At 37.9% G+C, this 22,784-nt stretch overlaps 3 protein-coding genes across 6 annotated transcripts; 1 reads left to right on the top strand and 2 right to left on the bottom strand.

Annotated features, from left to right (window-relative positions):
- The first annotated feature begins 1,599 nt into the window (after window positions 1–1,599).
- On the top strand, window positions 1,600–13,230 carry pdlim3b (PDZ and LIM domain 3b). 3 transcript variants are annotated; one of them, XM_052575145.1, is made up of 9 exons: window positions 2,043–2,191; window positions 2,409–2,572; window positions 7,343–7,494; window positions 7,914–7,998; window positions 9,765–9,832; window positions 10,089–10,271; window positions 11,178–11,305; window positions 11,605–11,716; window positions 11,867–13,230. In XM_052575145.1, the coding sequence occupies exons 2-9, from the start codon at window positions 2,480–2,482 to the stop codon at window positions 12,054–12,056; spliced, it is 1,011 nt and encodes a 336-aa protein (XP_052431105.1). In that variant the 5' UTR covers window positions 2,043–2,191; window positions 2,409–2,479; the 3' UTR covers window positions 12,057–13,230. The 3 variants fall into 3 exon arrangements, with proteins under 3 accessions (XP_052431107.1, XP_052431105.1, XP_052431106.1); XM_052575146.1 differs by lacking the exon at window positions 2,043–2,191 and adding an exon at window positions 2,225–2,247; XM_052575147.1 differs by lacking the exons at window positions 2,043–2,191; window positions 9,765–9,832; window positions 10,089–10,271 and adding exons at window positions 1,600–1,621; window positions 9,226–9,413.
- On the bottom strand, window positions 13,054–16,924 carry cb14h4orf47 (chromosome B14 C4orf47 homolog). 2 transcript variants are annotated; one of them, XM_052575148.1, is made up of 8 exons: window positions 16,796–16,924; window positions 16,523–16,622; window positions 15,714–15,933; window positions 14,149–14,286; window positions 13,989–14,064; window positions 13,653–13,832; window positions 13,364–13,536; window positions 13,054–13,205 (listed from the first exon to the last, which is right to left on the bottom strand). In XM_052575148.1, exons 2-8 carry the CDS (start codon window positions 16,617–16,619, stop codon window positions 13,154–13,156), a joined length of 936 nt encoding a protein of 311 aa, XP_052431108.1. In that variant the 5' UTR covers window positions 16,620–16,622; window positions 16,796–16,924; the 3' UTR covers window positions 13,054–13,153. The 2 variants fall into 2 exon arrangements, with proteins under 2 accessions (XP_052431108.1, XP_052431110.1); XM_052575150.1 differs by lacking the exon at window positions 16,796–16,924 and having other exon boundaries at window positions 16,523–16,658.
- A 2,384-nt stretch (window positions 16,925–19,308) lies between these two features.
- Window positions 19,309–20,907, bottom strand: tstd1 (thiosulfate sulfurtransferase like domain containing 1). Its single transcript, XM_052575144.1, has 4 exons — window positions 20,801–20,907; window positions 19,964–20,086; window positions 19,575–19,737; window positions 19,309–19,495 (listed from the first exon to the last, which is right to left on the bottom strand). Exons 1-4 carry the CDS (start codon window positions 20,811–20,813, stop codon window positions 19,441–19,443), a joined length of 354 nt encoding a protein of 117 aa, XP_052431104.1. The 5' UTR covers window positions 20,814–20,907; the 3' UTR covers window positions 19,309–19,440.
- Window positions 20,908–22,784: the final 1,877 nt, after the last annotated feature.

Here is a 22,784-nt window from a genome sequence, read left to right as displayed (position 1 = left end):
TGTTGTTCCAAAGCCCTTGAATTTTGGAACAACATGAGGGCGAATAAAGGAGAGAATTTTCATTTTTGGACAACCCGTCCCTTTCATTACTAGAGGGGGTGCATGATGTGACAGCCTGGGTTAGAGAAGGATTTCCTGGTGTTAGGGTTTCCTTGGTTTGATGCAGCTCAGGCCATGACAAACAGCTCGTCCCTGGGACACCAAACAAGGAGCTGTTCAAGCCTACAAGTGCTCTCAAGCTAGATTTGGCCATCATATAAAGAGCACAGTCTTCCAGTGCCATGTAGTGCAGTATACTATGCTCCTTTCTGTGTAAGTAATGAAACTTTACCTTGGAAACAAGTATCACATGCACAGATGACTGTATTTCATACAGTATTTCATACAGGGTGAATTGCCCTAAAGTGGGACACTGCCTAATGTGGGACACTTAATTTTTCGTGTTTGGAGCTGATAAACCAGTTTAACTCTGGGTTACCAAAGCTGGGGACACGTCCTGTTTTTTTTTTTTTTTTTTATGGTATTAGTTGTGGATTTAATGTTTTGGTTACACATCGCAATATGTCTGAAATCTGAAATGCAAAAAATGTCCCACATTAGGGCAATTCACCCCATATAGCTAATAAACAGGATGACAGACAGAACCATCACTACACCCTTCTTACTCTGTACAAATGACATCTGTGAAACTGTTAGTAATTTGACGATTTATATACATTTATCCAAAACTGTATCAAAAGGAGAGTTTTAAAATGTCCCATGTGTAGCCTACTGGGGAAAAGCTAGAAATGCTCTTGATGGCAGCACTGAAATAAAGAATGGTATACAAAGTATTCTTTAACATCAAGCTGTAAATAAAACAACTAAAGATTTTAGAAGTATATAAAAAACAAGTAAATCCTGAACACTAGGCTATATCAGCCTTTTAACCAAAAAAAAAAAAAAAAAAAAAAAAAAAAATCAGTTACATTCCGTTTGTTAGTAGTATTAATTCTGAGTAGTTTACTAAATTCCTATCTAATATAGCGGTATATTTTGGTTACAACAAAAAAGTATTTGTACTCTAATCACAAAATGTGTATACTGAACTATCTGCATTGAACAGTGTGCACAGTATTTAAGCAAAACAAAAAGCTTTAAAAGTTACAAAGCAAAATTTTACAGGACGTTTATCGTTCTCTCTGTGTGTGCGTGTGTGTGTTTTATAAAGTTCTAAAAATATATATGTCCGTCTATCACATGTTTGAGAACAATAAGGATAGCAGCGGAAAGGACACAGGGCAGGATCTCGAGATGTTTACATTTGACACGACGACATCTTAAAAATGTGGCGCGCATTTGTCAGACGCCGAAATCGTACGGGGTTGTGTAATAGGCTACATTATGTTTCCATGATAACGTGGAAAAACGACTGAAAAGAAGCACAGTGGAACGCAAGAAGGCGTTTAGTGTGAACCGTTTCGAACAGACGTTTGTTTTGTCAGATGTCATTAGATAGTTAATGTGATGAACTGCACCTGTGCTATTTTGTTAGGACACCTGTGTGAACTTTGTACATGCGCTAACAATATCCCTTGAGGTCACTGCAAAAGTCATTGGAAAAATGGCTCAGAAAAGCTACGTAAGTTCAGAGAATGTTTGATGTTTTAAACCAACTAATGCAATGATATTCATAAATTTTAAGCATGATTTGTGTGTCTGAAACTGTTTTTGGAGCCACTTCATGACATCAAGACACTAGGCTAGACAACTTTTGTGTGTGTGTGTGTGTGTGTGCTGGTAAAGTAAGAGAATTATCACTTGAAATTAAATCCAAGCAGTTTTCATTGTTCCCTTATGTGGTTGTGTTATTGAATATGTTTACATTCCCAAGAGAAGATGTTTAAAAGAGCAACGCAATATGACATATCGTTTTGTTATTGTGCTCTATAAATAGTTTGTAATCTGCTCATCAGCAGTAAAGGCTCTGACTTAACGCTCAGCCTTAATTTCATGATGAAGTATCCTATATTTACTCCTCTCAGTCAGGCACAGGTGTCTTCCCGCGGTAAGGACAGAAAAGTCTAGATGGCAGACTGGGTGATGACACAGCGAAGAGAGTCACTGGTGGATGATTTTAGCTATCAAACCGCTAAGACTTCTTGGAAAAGAAGATTAATCGTAAAGGGTGCAAGGTTTGGATCTGAAAGAGGTGGGGAGAGAGTTTGAACCCTCAGTTTCTGAATCTACCCTGTGACCTCACGAGAGGTGTGGCATTCTGGCATCATCTTTCCTTCATTCACTCACTCTCCTAACCCCACTTGCATGCTTAAAAGGGACGCAGAGACGAGCACTGGCTTCCAATCGTGGCTGAGTGAGCCATTCGTCCAGGATAGGAGAGACAGCTGATTATTCTTTTCTTACTGTAGATCTCTCGCCAAAAAAGAGGAGACTTTACTGAGGAAGCAAGTTCAACTTTGAGGAACAAAACGAGACCGATATGCCACAGAACGTGGTGCTGGACGGGCCAGCCCCTTGGGGATTTCGGCTGTCAGGAGGCAAAGATTTTAACCAGCCGCTGACCATAAGTCGGGTAAGCGAAAGCCTTTGGCTAAAGTCTGCTGCTTCACACATTCCACTCAGAGATAATGATGCTTTTGATGTGCTGGGTAACACTGCCGTGGGCATGAGAAACCAGTGGGTGGATCCAAAAAAAAAAAAAAAAAAACGCATTCCCAGGACCTCACTTTAGACTTACAGTCAGAAAGATTTCAGAGAAATATTTTTAGAGCCACAACTTCTGTGGTTGTAATGTAATCATTTCCCAATAGAGACTTTCTATGTTAGTTATAATGACCCAGTTTTTATCTTCTTGTCATTCTGATTTACTCTAGTAGTGCATTTTAGAAAATTAATACTTTTATTCAAGCAAGGATGTATTATAGTTATCAAGTGAACATTTAAGAATAAAAAAAAGAGATATTTTTGAGTATCAAATCAGCATACAGGAATTTCTCCTCATCTGGCAGTGAAGTCTGGATTAATGATGCTGAAAATCCTGATTTACCATCACAGGAATACACTACTTTTTAAAATATACTGAAATAGAAATCAGTTTTCAAATTGTATCAAATTATATTTCAGAATATTACAGCTTTTATTGTATATTCGATCAAGCAAATGTAGCCTTGGTAAGCATAAGATACTTCTTTCAAAACGTCAAGGATATTACTGCATTACAGCTGTACCTAAAAGTGTATATTACATGAAGTGTCAGGCATTTTCTCTTCCAGTAACTAACATGTTAACAAAAAGTCACACACACACACACACACTGAGGTTAGTCTGATGCCTGGCTCCAGAGGGGATCTCTACACCTGTTGTCTGAATGAATCGCAAAGCTCTTAGTCCAAAAGTATTTTAAACAGCCGATGAAGTCTGAACATTTGTGGTAACACAAGAGGTCAAAGGTTAACTGGGCGCTCCGTGACATGTGTGATATGAATTGGACCATCTCTAATTTAAGCAGTTATTCCAGCACAATCTCAGACCTCATATCCACTCAGGTTGTTCATAAATGTATAAAACGGTCTAATCCTTCCTTCTAGATCACCTGAAGGTGATGAAAGTGCCCCATTTCATAGATAAAGTTATTCAGAACTGAATAAAAAGGCAGATTGGCATGCTAGATTTATGCTCAGCAACTGCACCGTTTGTGTTTTGGTGAAGGCTAAGGCCCAAAGGCTCCACCTGACTAAAACTATTTCACTTATATGGAAAGACACTACAAACTGCCTGTCCAACTTCTTCTGTGTCTCTATAAGAACACTGTTGGGAGATTGACTGTAGGAAATTCTATGTATTGCACCTACAGAACAGCTACATAATGACTCCTGTATCTCATCAGGTTTGTGTCCGAACAGCTTTTCACAGGAAGCGCTGCATTCTGCTGCGTGGAATGTAGCGGAATGATTAGTAGCTCAGACTCATCAACAGCAGCTCTTTGATCGTGACATTCAAGTACGTTCTTCATGAAAAGGCAGTTCTGACATTTGCCATAAATTGTGGAAAATAAAAACGTAGCGGAGAACGGACAGGTCGTCGTAAAAATGAAACTTCCCATACACCCTGATTGGAACCAGAACAGGGGGAGAAAAAAAATATGGTGCTACCATAGTAAAGTGATTTATACCATGGTATTCCAATGTATTTCAAAGGATATCATGGTATTGCCAATAGACATGTCTGAAAAGTATATATTTGTTGGTGCAGCACAGGATTTGGTCACAATAGGGAAACAAACTTCCAGGTGGACTAGACGTGAAGGCTCAGCTGAGCAGAATGATGTCATTTTAAAAAAATAAACCAACCAGGTTTATTTAACATTCCTAGCTAATGACTTCCCTGCGGTATCCAAGTTAAATCCATTGGATTTGATTTCAAACAAAAACAATAAAACCCACTCAAACATAATTTAAATGGATTAGAATGACCATGTTTCTTATTTTGGTGTTTGCCATAGCCAGATCCTGAAAGCTAAATATATTGCATCTTTAAGCAGAGAAATACTGATGACTAATACAGAATGCGTGCGGTTTCTTTGTAAAACCACTGTCTGTAATCATACACATATTGATGCCAGCAAGGTGGCTCTTTTCTCATACTATGAGCCCTGATGTTCTTATTCCAGTAACATTAGCCTCCATTGATGTGGGCATGCCAGCACAGATGGGGCACAGCACAGACCGTCTAAATTATACTGTTGAATTAAAAATGTAAATGACTGTTATATTTCTAAATCCAGTCATTGAGCAGAAAGCTTTACCAAATCATTTATTACAGGGATGGTCGATTTAGCCTGGTTTAGTGCTTTTTGCTTAAAGGAATGATAGGGATAGTTAATGGTTGAGCATTTAGCCACTTCTCCCAAAAATGAGAATTCTGTCGTCATTTCCTCACCCTTATGTCGGTTTTCGTGTAGGTGCACTCACCCTACATGCCTAACAATTCACATTTACTCACCCTTGTGTTGTTCCAAATCTGTCTGATTTTTCTTTCTTGTGTTTAACAAAAAAGAAGATACTTTGAAAATAAAGGTTAAAAAAGCAAAGAGTTCTTTCTCTTCTTAGGAGTGTGTATTAAAAGCCTGTGAGGTCTAATGTTGTTTTGGACCCCATTGACTTTCACTGTATGGAGAAAACCATTAAAACTTTCTTCAGAATATACATTTTCCCCTTCCGCAGAAGAAAGGAAACCATACATGTTTGGAATGACACAAGGGTGAATGAATCTTAACCTAGGTTAAACATCCTTTAATTTATTCTGTCTGATGTTGCTCCAAACATAATGTCTAATGTTCAGCGTGCCCTTACATGTTTCTCTTTTGGGTTTGTGTGTCACCTTGGGGATTTTTCTGCATAGGTACTACAAAGCTTACAAAAACCAAATTGTTATATTCATGTGTCTGTTTATACTAGTCACTCTCAGTTCATAGCTCCCTTTGTTTCCATCTATTAAACAGAGCGCCTTTGTTGTTGAGCCAAACACATCTCTCATTTCCTTAAGTAGTGTCAAGGGAAAAATCTCATTTATATACTGTCCATTCTGAGACATTTGGATGCTTCTTTCTTTGCAGTAACCCTTGATTTCTGCAGACATCCTCATAATGCATGTCTACAGGGCAAATCAATAGTTTTTGTTTGTTGACTTAAATATGGACTAGGAATAAGATGTATATTGTGATATAATTTCCCTAGATGATATGGGAGGACAAAGGTAATTGTTTTGTCATGTACACAAAGCAAAAAGAAAAGCTACAGGAAATGAGATATTACAGCATGACTGTTATTTGACAGGAAACAGAGCTGCTAGCTTCATCAGTCAATAAATTATGCGTTAGGAATAAAACATCACCAATCTTAATGACATCAAACACTGACGATGGAAAACTAAAACCCTCTGGTCTTAAATAGCTGTTGAGACGTGACCTGGTATAAATCTTCTCTTCTCTAGAGGCAGACTTAACTAAGAAGGTCAGCGATGTTGGGATATACAGTATCAGAGCAGCTGAGTCAGGAGACCGGTAGAACGAGGCCTGCACACAGGATGAGGTGATGAGATAAATGACCAGGGGGATGAGGAGAATTCCTAAGAAAATGAGCATGGCACTGATGAGAGGAATAAGGGATGATGTCAGACTCCATTAATGAAAGAGAGGTTGATGGGGAGGGAAACACCGGCCGGCAGGGTGGATGCCACAGCAGTCAGATCATCAACCGCCAATAGGCCTGACTCTGCTCCCCTGGAGGGTGATACCCGGCCTTGACTGACACATCCATGGCTGGCTATTTTTAGTTCACTTCTAAACCACAGTGGGTCAACAGATTGTTTCTACCCCTGTCACTTTCCGTTTATGTCTAAACTACTCTATAGTTTGCTGCAAACTTGTAGTGACTTTTAATGAAGGCTTCTAAGAAACCAATTCTTTTCATTCAAAACTTTGTTAGAAGTTAAGCATATTTAGCACTTATATCCAAAGAGACTTGGATCACACTTTGAACAACTTTTAACGTGAGTGCTGAAAAAAAACAAAAAAAAAAACATGGAAAAGCAGCACGGTAAAATTCAAAGTAAAGGAGTACAGCGAGTAATTTGGAGGAGTAATTTCAAGTAAAATGGTTTCTGTTTGAACAGTCTGTAAGTGTCATTAGATGGTACAAGAAAGGTTTTCTTTGTATTTATGTTGGGTTCTTATGGTTTTGAACATTTTTATGCGTTAAGGTTAGGGTTTCTTTTTTTTAAGAAAAGCTTCAAGACTCTAAAACATCATGTAGTAAAACCATGATTTAAAAAAAGAAAGACATATATTTACAGCTTAAATACATCTGAATGTACAAAAAGTATTTTATTTATTTTAAGTATTTTTATTATTCATATACTATTATAATAGTAAATTGTTTAAATTAGCTTTTATTTTATATTCCCAGTTGTAATTTTTATTTTAGAATTAGTAATTATGCGCTTTTGTCATTTCTATTTACTTTAAACAAATCTTTATTCAGTTAGTATTAGTAATTTTAGTACTTCAGCTTAAACTTTTTTTTCAGTAAGTTGCCGTTTAGATTTTTTTCATTTATTTTTATTTTATATATATATATATATATATATATATATATATATATATATATATATATTAGTATTTTACCTTTATTTCAAATACCATATACAGAGGGGGGAAAAATGATTTTTATTACCGAAATGACAAACATCATTCGAGTCATTGTGTGCACATGCCTTTGTTATGCATTTATAAAGAAATTAATAGATGTGACAAAAAAGCATCAAGTCTGGTTCTTGTTTTCAGGTGACACCAGGCAGCAAGGCATCTCGGGTCAACTTGTGTCCAGGAGACATCATCCTGGCTATCCAGGGAGCGTCCACTGATGGTATGACTCACGCTGAAGCTCAGAACAAGATCAAAGACTCCACCAATCAGCTTTTCCTCAAGATAGAGAGGTACCATGAGCTTTTCTCATTAAAGGATAGTGTTACAAACAGCCTTAAGCATCTTTCAACAACTTAATATCAGGTTCTCTCACCTCCTTTTAAAGTTGCAGCCAGAGGGAGGACCGGAAGATGGAGCTCCAAAAGAATTTGTCTTTACCGCTTGCTATGAAAGTGTCTATCAATACCCACAGAGCCTTATTTATGACTATGATGAATGTGTCTTTTCTCTGTGATTAATTTTCACCCATAAACCATCTGGCGTGTACATGCCAGTCTGTTGAAGTTGCTTCACTATCCAGAAGCGGTCATGGCCCTGGTGCACAGTAATGACCCATTCCCCCACCCCCCCAGTGCTCTTTGATCTTTTTTTATGATTTCATAGGAGGCGAGGACCTTGTGTCTAACTGTGTGCATTAAATGTGTTGCAGGCCAGAAACAAAGATGTGGTCACCTCAGGTTATAGAAGAGGGGAAAGTGAACCCATTCAAAATCAATTTGGAGGCAGAGAAGCAAGTAAGTGTGTAATGGAAAAGAAAAACAAATGCACCATTCTTTATTAAAAAAATTGTATCTGCTTATAAAATGCAGCAAGATATTTTTATTTTTTTAAGAAACACTAGAGTGCATGAGGCATGTTAAAGGGATAAATATACAAATATACACCCATAAATAGAAATCCTCTCATCATTTACTCATCCTCATGGAACACAAACAGATATTTTTAGAAAAACACATCTCTTAAAAAAACTCCTAAATCTCCTAAAAATCCATTTCTAACAAAATGATAGGTGTGTATGAGAAAAATACGAATGTGAAGCTCTTACATCATTCTAATATAATTTAATACAGCCATACATCAATAATAGAATATTCATACTAATATTGATGTAAGCGCATTGTGAAACTGGTGTGAGAAGTGACTGTCCTTCTGTATCACTTTCTTGTAGGTTTCACAATGCATTTACATCACACATCACAACAAGATGATTCCTGTGCCATGCATGAACTCATCAACCTGTGCATGATAGTCGGCTGGAAGCAATGGTTTATATCTTACAAAGTTTAAAATATTGGTATTTTTCTCACCTTCCATATTGCTTCATAAAATATTAATTCATTGTATGGATTACCATTGTGTTCATTTTGAGTGCTTTTTAAAGCGTCATCCCAACTGCCAGAATTATATAGTATTGACTGATGGATTATTTTTCTAACAAAAAAAATTGAGTTTGTGTTTCACAGAAGAAAATAAGTCATATACACCATGTGAGGGTGAATAAATGATGATTTGCATTTTTGTGTATCCTTTCATAAACTGTGCTAAGCTGTTATTTTTTGTTTGCTTTGTCTTGTACAAGAAAGGTTTACCTAGAAATGGAAGTTTCCTAAATCCTCTGCAGTGAATGGGTGCCATCAGAATTAGAGTTCAAACGGCTGATAAAAAATAAAAATAGATAGCCCCCCCGGAACCAATATTATGAAAAAATAACTTGTATTTAAGTTGGAAGCAATGGTTTATTGTTAAAAATGTTAATTGACTGGAGTCATGTGGATTATTGTGTTGTTGTTATTAGCTGTTTGAACTCCCATTCTGACGGCACCCATTCACTGCAAAGGATCCATTGTTGAGCAAAATTTAAATGAGTGTATTAGGGATATAAAGGACATATCAGAATGTGGTGTTTGTGTGGGGCTTTGAGTATGTAGTATGTAGTGTGTCCATCTGTCCTACACATGCAGGAGTATAAACCTATTGGCACAGGTCATAACAGAAGAGCACAGCCCTTTGTGGCTGCCGCCAGTTTGGATGACAAAACACAGGTGGTGAGCTCCACCTACAACACTCCCATAGGCCTCTACTCTTCAGATAACATCCAGGACGCCCTGCAAGGACAGATCCGGGGTCTGGTGCATGAAAAACCTGAGGGGTGAGTGCCAACATGGATCACCCCAACCCTATGGACTAAGTCGCTTCTCTCTGCTTGCTGTAGACCGGCTGCCCACTCACCACTAACACACTCTGATCCTCCAGAAGTCCACACAAGTCTTCCTGCAGCCCAAATATAAGCATTTGGATAGAGTATTAAGATGCAAAGAAGTTAATTGGGTTCTGTTAGAGATAAGATAGGGCAACACCTTATCTAATACTTTCATACTAGTATATTATAGCAGAACAAATGTTCACATGTGGGCCTGCAGAGTTGGATCTTGGAGGACTTCTGTTCCTTTATCTTTCACCTCTAACTGTCTATTCACATCTTCGCTCTTATGTCTTCCAGGACATTGATTACTTCGAACACAAGTTTAATGTCAGACCAAAGCCCTTCATATCGGCAAGCCAAAAGAGGTCATTAGACAAAAGCACCCTGCATGTAGTCAAATATGGTCATTTGATAACAGCAGAATTTGTACGTTTTTACAGCTACGAAGCTGCAGCATAGTGTGTATATATATACTGAACCTCTATGTACATCTCTAACTATACCTCTTCCATTCTTTTCTGTCGTTTGTCCTTTTCTGTGTCCTCTGTGTGGCCCTATTGATTTGATCGCTTCCTGGTTTGGTCCACCTGGTTATTATACACTGACCTTACACAACTCCAGTGATACTACATCCCAGATGCTGAAGGGGAATGTAGCTCAGATGCCTGGCACCCCGCCGGCTGTGTCCAAGGCAGCTCTTTCTGCACAGTATAACTCCCCCATTGCATTATACTCAGCAGACAATGTCTCAAATACAGTGCAGCAGGCTCAGATGTCCACTGTAGTCAGGCAGGCATCACCCAGGTAACCAGAGCTTTGTTTACGCCACCTTAGCTCTGCTAGCTTGTGCTACTACAGTAAGCATAGCTGAATAATGACCGGATAGATTGAAGACACAGGGTTCCTACAGAAAACTTCAGAATATGCTGGGGGAAAAAAGGAAAATACTGCAAATGTGCACTCTAAAAATAAAGGTTCTTTAATGGCATCTGTGGTTTCAGATCCAGACCTTTAACATCCATGGAAACTTTCCATGGGAAAAGGGTTCTTTGGATTTTGAAAATGTTTCTCACACTAAGAATTTTTATTTTATTTTACTAACTGTTCACTGAAAGGCTCACTGGGAACCCCAAATGGTTCTTGTAAGGTATCACAGTGTACCTCTTTTTGGAACCTTTCTTTTAAAGATTGAAGGCCTAAAAAAACATTGAAATTACAGTAATTAAATATTAGTAATGGAAATTTTTACATAAGGATTATTGGTTCTGGTCAATATGCAAAGAAACTAAAATAAACATGACAAAAAGTTTATGGTGCAAAGCATAAATGCTATGTTTAATGTAAACAAGGGTAATCAATTTAATGTTAAATTAAATAAATGCAACAAACATTGGTTTATATGAGACTAGTTTCAAAACTTATGACCATGTAAAGCCAGAAAACACAAACTAAATAGAAATTCCTTGATATAGAACAGTAGCTCCACTGCTAAATTATGATTTAGACAGCTTTACAATTCAAACAACATTAACTGTTTTAATTATTTTTCAACTGAATCCAGGACATTCTTTTATACCAATGAAAGTTCTAAACAGTTTAGTTAGAGAGCATCTAATATTCATAATGTGTCCTCCTGAGCACTGCCAAACCTTTATATAACACAAAATTATTGACAAACATTGTGGGCTTCTGCCTTTATTTTTTTTTCAGCCCTAAACCCCTGACGTCCCTTGAAGACTCTCATGTGTACCGTATGCTCCAGGACAACCAAGAGCAGCCACATGAACCACGTCAGTCTGGATCATTTAAGGCCCTGCAAGACTATGTGGAGAGTGATGGTGAGCTGCCTTTATCTGCTATTTGAAGCAATTCTGACTTCACAAGATAGAAACTACAGCTTGCTAAACTGATAAAGATGTCAAAGTTTAAATGTCAGCAGATAATCCGGTGAATTACAGCTGCACTTGTAGAGTAATAGTCTTGTGGGCTCAATTTGACTTGAGATGCCTTCACTATTCTCAACAATCCTGCTAATGACATCAGTCCGAGCCCGCTGTTCTCTTAATAATCTGGATTCAGTATGAGGAAGAATTTCACATTGCCGAAGTGTTTCTGAGACTCTTTATTCCTCTGACAGGCACAAGGCCCATGGTGACTAGAAGTGTAAAAGCCCCAGTGACAAAACCCCAAGCCGCCACATCCTCACTCCAGAAGCTGCCTCTCTGTGATAAATGTGGCACTGGCATTGTGTGAGTACGGCATTCAGCGCAAGACCATACACATGGTGTCTTCTTTGAGAATATAGTACCAATTTTCATGAAAATGATCCTACATTGAATAGTATTCATGCATTTTAACAAATTGATTAAATCAAAGTTTTTCTACAATTTGGCTCACAGTGGACCGGTGGTGAAAGCTCGGGACAAGTACCGCCATCCAGCCTGTTTTGTGTGCTCAGACTGCGGCTTGAACTTGAAGCAGAAGGGCTACTTTTTTGTGGAGGGACAGATGTACTGTGAAGCCCATGCTCGAATGCGAATGACCCCACCTGAGGGACATGATCTACTTACTGTATATCCTACTGCTTAGAGGGATGGACAGTCGAAATTAGACGACTGGTATTGTTTGCAATTATTCCTTCTTGATGTTCTGCTATTCATTTCTTAGTCAGATCATTATTTTAGTGATCAGATCATTTCTACATTACTGTTTACACCTGGTATTAACATGGCATTGCTTCACTGTGTTTCGGGAAGCATTCAGGATGGACTGAATTTAAAAGCAGTTTGTGTTCAAGTTTTTCTGACTACCTTTGCATTGTTCACTGATACAATTCCTAAACATGTAAGACCCCACAAAGCATTTTGAGCACTGACAACTTGTGATCTGATCACAGTTAATGCTAGGTGTAAATGGGATCTATACTCTCAAAACTAAATTTCTTAAGGCCTTAATCTAGTTCTTTTTGAAAAGCTGTTAATTAACTCTCCCATTTCTCACATATTAGGCTTCTGTGTAGAGCAAATACTGAAATTAAACAAACTAATGCCTTTACGTTTCAGTTATTCTCAAAATATGAAAGTAGGATAAATTAGCTTTTAATACAGGCTTAAATATCTCATCATCTAGATACAAAGTATTTGGTAATCTGTTTCCCAGTACATATTTTTATTGTGTGTGTATATATATATATATATACACACAATCCACAGAAAAGTCATAATTTGCTCAGCTATCCCTTTAAGGCCATGCACCTTTTATAACAGAAGACGAAAGGTTTATTATATCACTACATTGTAAATTATAACACATTTGAAATTATTTGACTAAACCATATTCATAAAATGAATGACATTAATGCTGCAAAAACTTGTGAAATTTAAGAGCTTGCTGAATTGGCCACTACCTTGCCGGTTAAATACATAGTGTTTTTAATATTTAATAACTTGTGATTTTAGACAAAAGTGCCTCAGTGTACTACTGACAAAATGCTACACAGTGATTAAACATGACTTGTACAATTAAACATCTCTAGCTCTTTTAGTTAACTTGAGCATAACATGAGGTCTTTTGAGTTTATCTTTATCAGTTAAGAGAATGATGTAAATACAATTCAAAGTTGTAGCTTTTTAATCTAGAGACCAATATAGGACATTCATTAAATACCCTGAAGACATCACACGTTCTTAATATGCCATCACAGAGGGGATTTGGTTGTAGTTTGTGGAGTTCACAGCTCTGTAAAATAAAGTCATTCACATTACCGTGAGTCTGAAGTGTCTTATTCTGTGGAACGTAGTCAGCAACTGATATTAGTGATTATTATGATAAGCATTAAGCATTTTGTGTGTGATAGATATGAGTGTCTTGGTGCTAGTTCCTGGAGCTCAGCTTACTTAGTGACATTGAGGCTGATGATGCTCTTGACAGGTGTGCTCTTTGGGCCAGGGGAGGGATGAAATATTTGTACTTCCTTATTCTTCATTGCTGATTTGGTCTTTTTGGTACCATAGGGTTCTGCAGAGTAGGTAGGGTAGGACTGAAACGTTCCTGCTTTCATACCTCCAGTCTGCAAAAAATAAATACACCACATAAATAATCAGCCACAAAATGTTCCAAGATGGCAACTATTCTCATATGCATTTCATGAACATTTTTACACTGGTTTTGATCTCCTTTACGTACCTTTTTACTGGGCGAACTTGGTTTGAAGGGCACCGTAATGGGTTTTTTCTCCTCTGTCTTCTTTGGAGGTGGTAGGGGTGTGTCAAATTTGTAAGGATTGCTGTCAAAGCATTCAGCTGGATGAAGGTTCAAACGAAACGCTCCCCCTTTTAGCATGGATTTGTGTGCCGTGATCTCACGCTGGTAAACAAATTATCTCTCTCGTTAGAGAAAGAGAACACAGTCATCTGCTTGCATAGAATTATACTGTCAGGTACTCAGAGGACGCCTTATCTTAATTAAAACAAGGACCCGGGAGTCTGATTAAAATTCTCATTTAGGTAGACCTAAAAATACCTTTAGCATTTCCTTGGCTCTGTCATAGGGGTCTGAGGAATGGGACACCATCTTGGAGAGGGTGACGTCAGGGAAGCTATTAGAGCGCAAGGACAAATCAATACATCTGACAGCAAAACCACAGAAACTGGCACATCAGAGGATAAAGTAATTTGCTTACCCGTAACCACTTCCCTTCTTGGGCGGATTGGTGTAGAAGTTTTTTCCAGGTGATTTGTTTAGTTTCCTTGGATTCTGTAGGGCACTCATTGCTTGAACGGGGCCTCCAAATGTCCCATAATAGCTGCCCACTCCACATCTACAAATCCGAGAAAACCATTGAGCAACTGTAAGAACAGTTTCGGGAATAACTGGAAAAACTAAGCTGCATGGCAGTTTTTTTTTTTTCTGGTATGAATAGGGAAAAGAAGAAGAATAAACAACAACAACAAAAAAACAGACGTCTACCTAGTTCTGTGACTAGCAGCCTTAATGGCTCACTCAGGCTATTATTCCTCTCAGATGCACATGAAAAACAGTCTGTTTGCATTTGCCGCTTTGAAACAACATGGTTAAATCCTTTTCTTCTAAAAATTAAGGACTTTATCTTGTTTTCAGGTGAACAAACATCATTAAAAAGCCCAAACCATGTTTCTTTCTCTACAAAAACCTGTTTCTGGAGGGTTTTTTTATGTCTTCAGATTTTAATAGACCATGCCAACCAATGCCTACCTCTCACACTAATGAAATATCACTGAACCAAATACATCTCAGGCGCAACTTTGTTCTCCTTGGTGTAAAGACTGAATATAGCTCTCTGGATAAAATCTGCACCAGTACACCAGTCAATAAACCTATTAAAAATTAAAGGGATAGTTCACCCCAAAATTAAAATTCTATCATTCAAACCTGTATGATTTTTTTTCTCTCCTTTTGTTGAAAATAAAGATATTTTCAGAAATATCTCCATGCAATAGGAGTCAACATTCCTCAAAATGTTTTCCTTTTGCTCCGTAGAAGATAGTGATACAGGTTTAACACTAATGTGCCGAGAACAGTTGTAAAACATGCCCTGAAATAACTTAGCATTTGATACATTGGGATATATTGCTTTTGAATCTCTCTCTGGCCGGTGAGGTTTGCTGTTACGAGTTCCTTTTAAAAAAAAATTGTTATGTCCATAATGTTAATTTCAGGCGGTTAGTCAGTGAGCTCGCTACGACGGCGGTGAAATAAAAAGCCCACCAGCCCCTAATGACAACGATGAAGAAGATGATTCATATTCTTCTTCGTTAGTTTTTATCAGCAGTTGGCAAACAAGCGAAGTGATGCGTGATGCTTTACCGTCCGCCACAACGCACAGTAATAGAGCTTTTGTTTCTTTTTTTTGCCGCTCCAGTCTGAGAGACTGAGAGGAAATGAAACAAAGTTGAAGTTATTTTAAAAAAGCTAAAAGATTCGGGGCTTTTGACAAAACATCCGGGCTTAAGCCCCATTAGCCACCCCCCCGCTCCGCCCCTGGTGAATGATAGAAGTTTTTCATTTTGGGGTGCACTATCACTTTAAGAATTTGGCCATTGACACAACATTAACAATAACAACATTATTACTAAGAGGACTACTACTATTTTAGTCTTGTCTTTAAACAATTATTTATCACATTAAAAAAGAAGAAAAAAAAAAGAAAATACATACATAAATAAATAAATACAAATTTGCAGTCTGCCACAGAAAATAGGGACTCACGTTTTTTTCTCTCCGTTACTGGGAAGAAAGGCTTTGCCTATGTTCTTTTTGGTCTGTTGTATCCTGTACTGTCTTTCTATTTTGACAGGGTCTGTGAGCGCCTCTCTCTCAAAGATCCTCTTAAACTGCGCGTCGAAGTATCCCGCCGGGAGCGCGCTCTTTGATTTAGCTCCTCCTGGCAGCATCTGTTTGTTCTTGTATGCGGCGTCATTGAATGGGCCTTTTTAGTGACAAACAAAGTGCATGAGACAGATTTCAAATATTTAGCAAAATTATTAACTTTTTTATTTTCTATATTATGCAGGAGGCGGGGCTAGTTGTCACATTAACACATGTAGCCTAAGCCTATGTTGTTGGCTACTAATGTTTATCCAGTTACACAAATGCTTATCGTCTCTAGGACAATAGTCTAGACAGGACAAGTTATTAAAGCCAAGACTTTTAGTGCATTTAAACTGACTTCAGGAATATTCGCTGGTGTAAAAATGTGACAAGTAGCAACAAGCCTCCACAATGAATAACAACCTTTTAAAAACTGGCGAAGTGAACCTGTTACAGCCGTTACAATAACTGAGGCTAAAACTTACTTTGTGGCGCCAAATTCATTAATTAAATAAATAAATAAACCCATACTGAATTACTGATTGAGAACTTCAGCTATTTTCATTCAATACCTTGTTTATGATTTTTCTATAATTAAACTTTGACGTTACCGAGGACTAAGTTTTGACCCACTCCATCAAACAAACTCAGCAGTGCACCAGCTACTGTAATTCATACTATTAAAGTTTAATGTTGGTTACACTTACGGTATATAAAAGGTGTGTATTTGTCCCCTATTGAGATGTATCCCATCTCTTTAAAGATGCCAATCCGCTCCATGTCAGATTTCCCTTCTGGAGGCATTTTCTAAAGTGTTATATACAGAACTTTAGGACAACAAACAGACAGAGAGATGTGAATGTGGATATGAATGGACCTATGCAGATCACCAAGCGATAGTTCCTTAAAGAAACTCAATAGGCTATACACAGCCTATGCATTACGTATTATTGCACTAATAAATACAGGTCGATACATACCTGGAATTATGTAATATCCTGTGTTAAACTGGCAGTAGCCTAATGGAAATAACTCCACTGCTGTGGTGTTCGTGTAGGTTGTGTACGTTGTCATGGAGTCCAGCAGGTCAGTTACTCAGTAAAATGGACTGTCAGAGTCGTTCATGAGGGTAACACATTTCACAACACAAACATTTAACAAATGACATTAAAAACCAATCGTTTTGGATAAATACTATCGTATTTATTTTTCCACCAGCATATCAAAACCAGTGACGCAAACAAGGAGGAATTATGGGTATTGCAGTAAAATGAAAACTCCACACAACAGTTATTGACACGTTTTGAATCCTATTTATGGAAACCAAACAACTTTATATGAATAAATGTACCTTAAATTATCACAATTTGCATTTCTATGAACATATAAAAACGTTATAGGCTACTGCACAAAACCATTTAGACTGCAACTGCAGTTTATCAGTCAAGGAAACTCCATCGTTTTCAAGTCATCCATAGTGATGACAACAACCTGCAACAAAAGCGAAGCATTTAAGGCAAAACCTAAAATCTGGTAAACAATAAAGCTGTTAAGTGCATTAATGTATGTAAACATTTCCATATTTTTATGTATTTTTTATTTTATGTTATTGTTTTCATTGCAATTTTGTATTTCTTTTTCTTTGTGTTCAGCCCCTGTCTACTGTAAAATGTTTAATTTGAGTGATTCAATAAAGGGTCAAACATAATGTAATTACACCACTGATTGTACATTTATAAGAACTAACACGAACTTAAATGTATAGCTCACGTTTTCGTGACAGGGGTCTTCATAGTCACAGATGTCTTTTGGAAAGGCTGCTCGGACCATCTCTTTGAGCTCAGCTGGGTACACATACGTGCATTTGTCACGCGTGCTGCAGCCGATCCTGTTCCGCTGTCAACATTTGCGTTGAGATCACCCAAAATAAAGTAAAAAAATATATATAATAAAATACAAAGTGATGCTTACTAACTGACGCTGGATTAAACGATAAGCTTTTCTTCGTTTGATCCGGTCTGTCGTCTTCAGCCTGGAGGCCGCGTGGAGCAACGGCCCCACCCATAGGGGCACACTGGACACGAAGACCTAATGTTAGTCATCCTTACTACGAAAAATTTTAATGTTACGGTACTGTAAATATAATATCTAAATCAGACATCCACTCGAGCAAGACGTTGAATTCACGAAAAGTCGACTTCACATACACGTGTTATGGGATTCAAACACTGATTTAACTATTTATTTAGAAACATCGCAGTATATTACCCGAATGACTGACAGAGATCAATGTAAGTGTCCATTAATTACCACCATATCAACATTTCGCTTTTCGCAGGTGTTGTTGCTGCCTTAGGGTGAAGCCGATGCGCACGTGCAATTAAAAGAAAAGAGGAAACCCATCGGAAACAATGTAACTGATTGGTTATTGGTTCTGAAGGAGCGGCAACCTCCCGCTCTCTCTCGTGAAGCCAACAGGAAGTGACTAAAACTGTAATTCATCGACTAACTGCAAAAGGGGACTCAGTCCCATAGACCCCTCATGTTAAAATGCCCAACTTTACAGCAGAAACAATAAAAAATAATTTATATATATATATATGTTTACAGCCTGGTTATAAAAAATATTTTGGTCTATAGAATTTGCCCTTCGTGATAACTGAGGGGTGTGCCTTTTTTTTTTATAACTCATCCATTTAAATTATATTAAACCTTAAAGTTCTGCATAATTAAGGGCGTGGCCACTTGAGTGACAGGTGGATTGCAGCTGTTGACCACTGATCTATAATCGGTGATGCGTTGAACACACTGTTCTGATGACGCAAGAGTTGCAACTATGGCAGCTGAGAAGGCCATTATTTGTGTTCTTTGTGAAGAATTTTCGGAGCCATCTATTTAGCCTCACGTTCTGACTTTATTTGTAGTTCATACGGTTTTAATACCCTGTATTTTCTTTCTCATTTTTAGGAAAAGCACTTAATTACCATTGTTTATTTCCATACCAAATGTCATACACTTGCAATGAAGCTAAACATATAAACAACTACATCATTAAGTTGATATCCTATATTTTTACGATAAAACTTAACAACAAACATGTCTTATCATATCCTCAGTTGTTGCGTATACCGAGCTGCAACGAACACATTTGTACATTATTTTCCTTGAAGCCATTGTGCGAGTTCACTTTAATACCGCGTGCTTTATATACATGTTGCTGCTGATTGGACTGCAGTTCTGACACCCCCACAAAACAAGAGAAAACGCATCCCAAACCCCGTTGCACACCGGTGCATGCCGTTTCCAGGAAACATGACGTTCAACAAGGAAACCGTAGCAATACGTTGCGCACCGTTTTGATCTTGAACGTGCCCCCAGGAGTCTACGGGTGACGTCACGGACACTACGTCCATGTTTTTATAGAGTCTATGGTTCTGAACGAAGAGGACCGTTTCATACCATTTTACATACATTTAAAGAGACAAGGACAACATTTATGTGTTTAATAATCAGACTTTATTAAAATACATGCACAAATATTATGATTATCATTAAGAGGTATAAGTGATAAAAGGTCCCTAAATTAAGATGGAATCTTCAGATTTTCAGGAGCTCTTGAGGATTGTCACTTGCCTCCTTTTTCTGACCATTCCTTGTAGCTGCCAGCATAATTACGGGCACTGAAGAGAGAGAAGGAATTATTGTTACAGCTTTAGCAAAACTGTGATTGTTTAGCATTCATGATGCTAAGTTTCTTACTTCTTGAAGCCCAGGCCTCTGGCTTTCTCTGTGGCAACAGCGCCACGTCTTCCCACCTGACAGTGGAAAACCAGTTCAGAGCTGTCCAGAGACGGCTTAACTACGCCAAACTTAGACAGAAATTCAGATGCGTCCAATGACATGTCACTTTCTACATTTTCCACTAAAAAACAAAAACAAAAAAAAACAACATCAAGTTCTCTTTTATTAGGCCAACACATGGCCAATACAAATGTAAACAGGGAAAATAAATTGCCACCCAAACAATATGTCTACCTGTTTTCATTATTACCATTTTCAACACCCTGTTTCACTGGAAAAACTGATTTTGTTTTGACTTTGTTTTTCATTTTAGGCACGATACAATGCAATCAGTCCATCTGTCTTACCTGGGATATGAATGGAGCCAGGAATACGCCCTCTATCTACCTCCTCTTTACTGCGGACATCCACAACAAGCCCTGAACCCTTCGCCAAGAGAGCTTTGAGATCAGCATAGGAAATCTCCTTATCTATTGCAGAGAGGAATGTGTACAATCAAGCAGTTACGCCTACATTCCTGTCACGAAATAAACGCTCAGTAATCAACGAACATAAAACAATACTAGGCTATACAAGAATTCAAGTTTGTTAAGATATCATTTATACCTTACACGTTGAATATTTGATTATTTAAAAAAAGAAAGAAAAAAATTCTATGTAAATTATATGTAAATTGTTTGGTTACTAGTTCTGTTTTATGATTTACATTTTTTTTTTATGTATGCATGTCCCATATCTGTTTATATGCAAATAATGATTACATCAAAAGTGAAAATGTTGCATTCCATACACATATAGCATTTCAATTACTGCAAGTCATCCTTACGTCACAAGATTCTAAGCTCTTTAAAGCGAATGAATGAAGTAATGAAAATAACGACCAGGACAGCAGACATGCGTTATTAGAAAATGCATTAAATGGAATTATGGATACTAGCAAGTGTACAAAACGTTCAGCTTGTTACACTGTAAGTAAAAAAAAATGTAGAGATAATGGTAGTTTTATCACATGTGCACCTGGGCACTGTCACCCTGACTACGACAGACAACGAAAACAACAGCTGCTCAAAGCCAACATCCGTTTCCAGTACTCAGAAACAGTGAACAGAATCTGCAGTTTCACACGTCGCTTTATTTAACTCTCTTAAAGTATGTTTCTTATTTTTAGCCGACCACAAACTTACCGCTGCTTGCCATGTAGACGTTAAGACAGTTCACCGGGTGGTTGCACCTTTACTTCCTCGTTATTCAAGTTTTTAAAAGCCATCTCATATTGGCTCTACTGTAAGCGTAGGCGTGGTCTTGTAAAAGGCACCGCCTTAAACTTCCCAATAAAGACCTGTAGCTTCAAAATAAGACTGCTTACATTGCAAGTTGAATATTAATATGAATAGTAATATTAATAAATTGTTGTTATTATTATGAACAACAGAAAGTGTGCTTGTAACTGTCATTGTTATTATTATTATTATTAACTCATGGTTATAATCATCACTTCTTCATCAATTCTCGATTAAAGCAATTTACCTAGATACAGATTTTACCAAAACACATTTTACAGACTATCAGATTATTTGTACTGCTGCAAACAATAATAAAGTCATATGAAATAAAGTCCTCGACACGTTGAACCAGATGAGTTGGGCTTTTTGCTCCACGACTGCTTATTTACAGCACAGCAGACAAATGTGAACCAAACAAGGTATTGCAAGTACATGGCCATGTTCTTACACTCTGAATTTAACTGACACAATGATCGGAAATGTTTGCTTTTCTGCAGATCAAGAAAAAAATAACTATAAAATTAGAGCTCTCTTTCAGAGAGAGATAATACCAATGCCTTACATAATACCTAATTGGAATAGCATTGTGGAGAATATACCTCGGGAGAAAGTATGGACCTCATAGATATATGCATTTTGAGTCAGATCGCTACTTTAGAGGGGGTTCGCGAATCATTTGAGTCACATCGCTACTTCAGAGCAGGTTCGCGAATCATTTGAGTCAGATCGCTACTTCAGAGCGGGTTTACGAAACATTTGAGTCAGATCGCTACTTCAGAGGGGGTTCGCGAATCATTTGAGTCAGATAGCTACTTCAGAGCGGGTTTACGAATCATTTGAATCATTTGAGTCAGATCGCTACTTCAGAGCGGGTTTACGAAACATTTGAATCATTTGAGTCAGATCGGGACTTCAGAGCGGGTTCGCGAATCATTTGAGTCATTTGCGTCATTTGAGTCAAATCGCGACTTTAGAGCGGGTTTGCAAATCATTTGAGTCAGATCGCTACTTCAGAGGGGGTTCGCGAATCATTTGAGTCAGATCGCCACTTCAGAGCGGGTTCGCGAATCATTTGAGTCAGATCGCTACTTCAGAGCGGGTTTACGAATCATTTGAGTCAGATCGCTACTTCAGAGCGGATTTACGAAACATTTGAATCATTTGAGTCAGATCGCTACTTCAGAGGGGGTTCGAGAATCATTTGAGTCAGATCGTTACTTCAGAGCGGGTTTACGAATCATTTGAGTCAGATCGCTACTTCAGAGCGGGTTTACGAATCATTTGAATAATTTGAGTCAGATCGCTACTTCAGAGCGGCTTTACGAATCATTTGAAACATTTGAGTCAGATCGCGACTTCAGAGCGGGTTCGCGAATCATTTGAGTCAGATTGCAACTTCAGAGCGGGTTCTCGAATCATTTGAGTCAGATTGCAACTTCAGAGCGGGTTCTCGAATCATTTGCGTCATTTGAGTTAGATCGCGACTTCAAAGTGGGTTCGCGAATCATTTGAGTCAGATCGGGACTTAAGAGCGGGTTCGCGAATCATTTGAGTCGGATTGCGACATGTAACCTGCAGATAAATAAATTCCCGTGTGTCTATTTTTGCATTGCTTTATCACAGATGATCATGTTAGATGCTCACCTGGGAAGTCGTGGCCTAATGGTTACAGGGTTGGACTCCCAATCGAAGGGTTGTGAGTTCTAGTCTCGGCTCACCTGGGAAGTCGTGGCCTAATGGTTAGAGGGTTGGACTCCCAATATGTTTGTATTCTTATAATAGTTTCAAAGTGTTTTATGAAACCTATAAGTGCAAATGTCGGTATTTAAATAATATAATTTTAATGAATTAATGAAAATGAATAAATAAATAAAAAATAGTATTG

The sequence above is a fragment of the Carassius gibelio genome, chromosome B14 (assembly GCF_023724105.1).
Source record: "Carassius gibelio isolate Cgi1373 ecotype wild population from Czech Republic chromosome B14, carGib1.2-hapl.c, whole genome shotgun sequence".
In the NCBI taxonomy this organism is placed as follows: domain Eukaryota; kingdom Metazoa; phylum Chordata; class Actinopteri; order Cypriniformes; family Cyprinidae; genus Carassius; species Carassius gibelio.
This window is presented reverse-complemented; position numbering and strand designations above follow the sequence as displayed.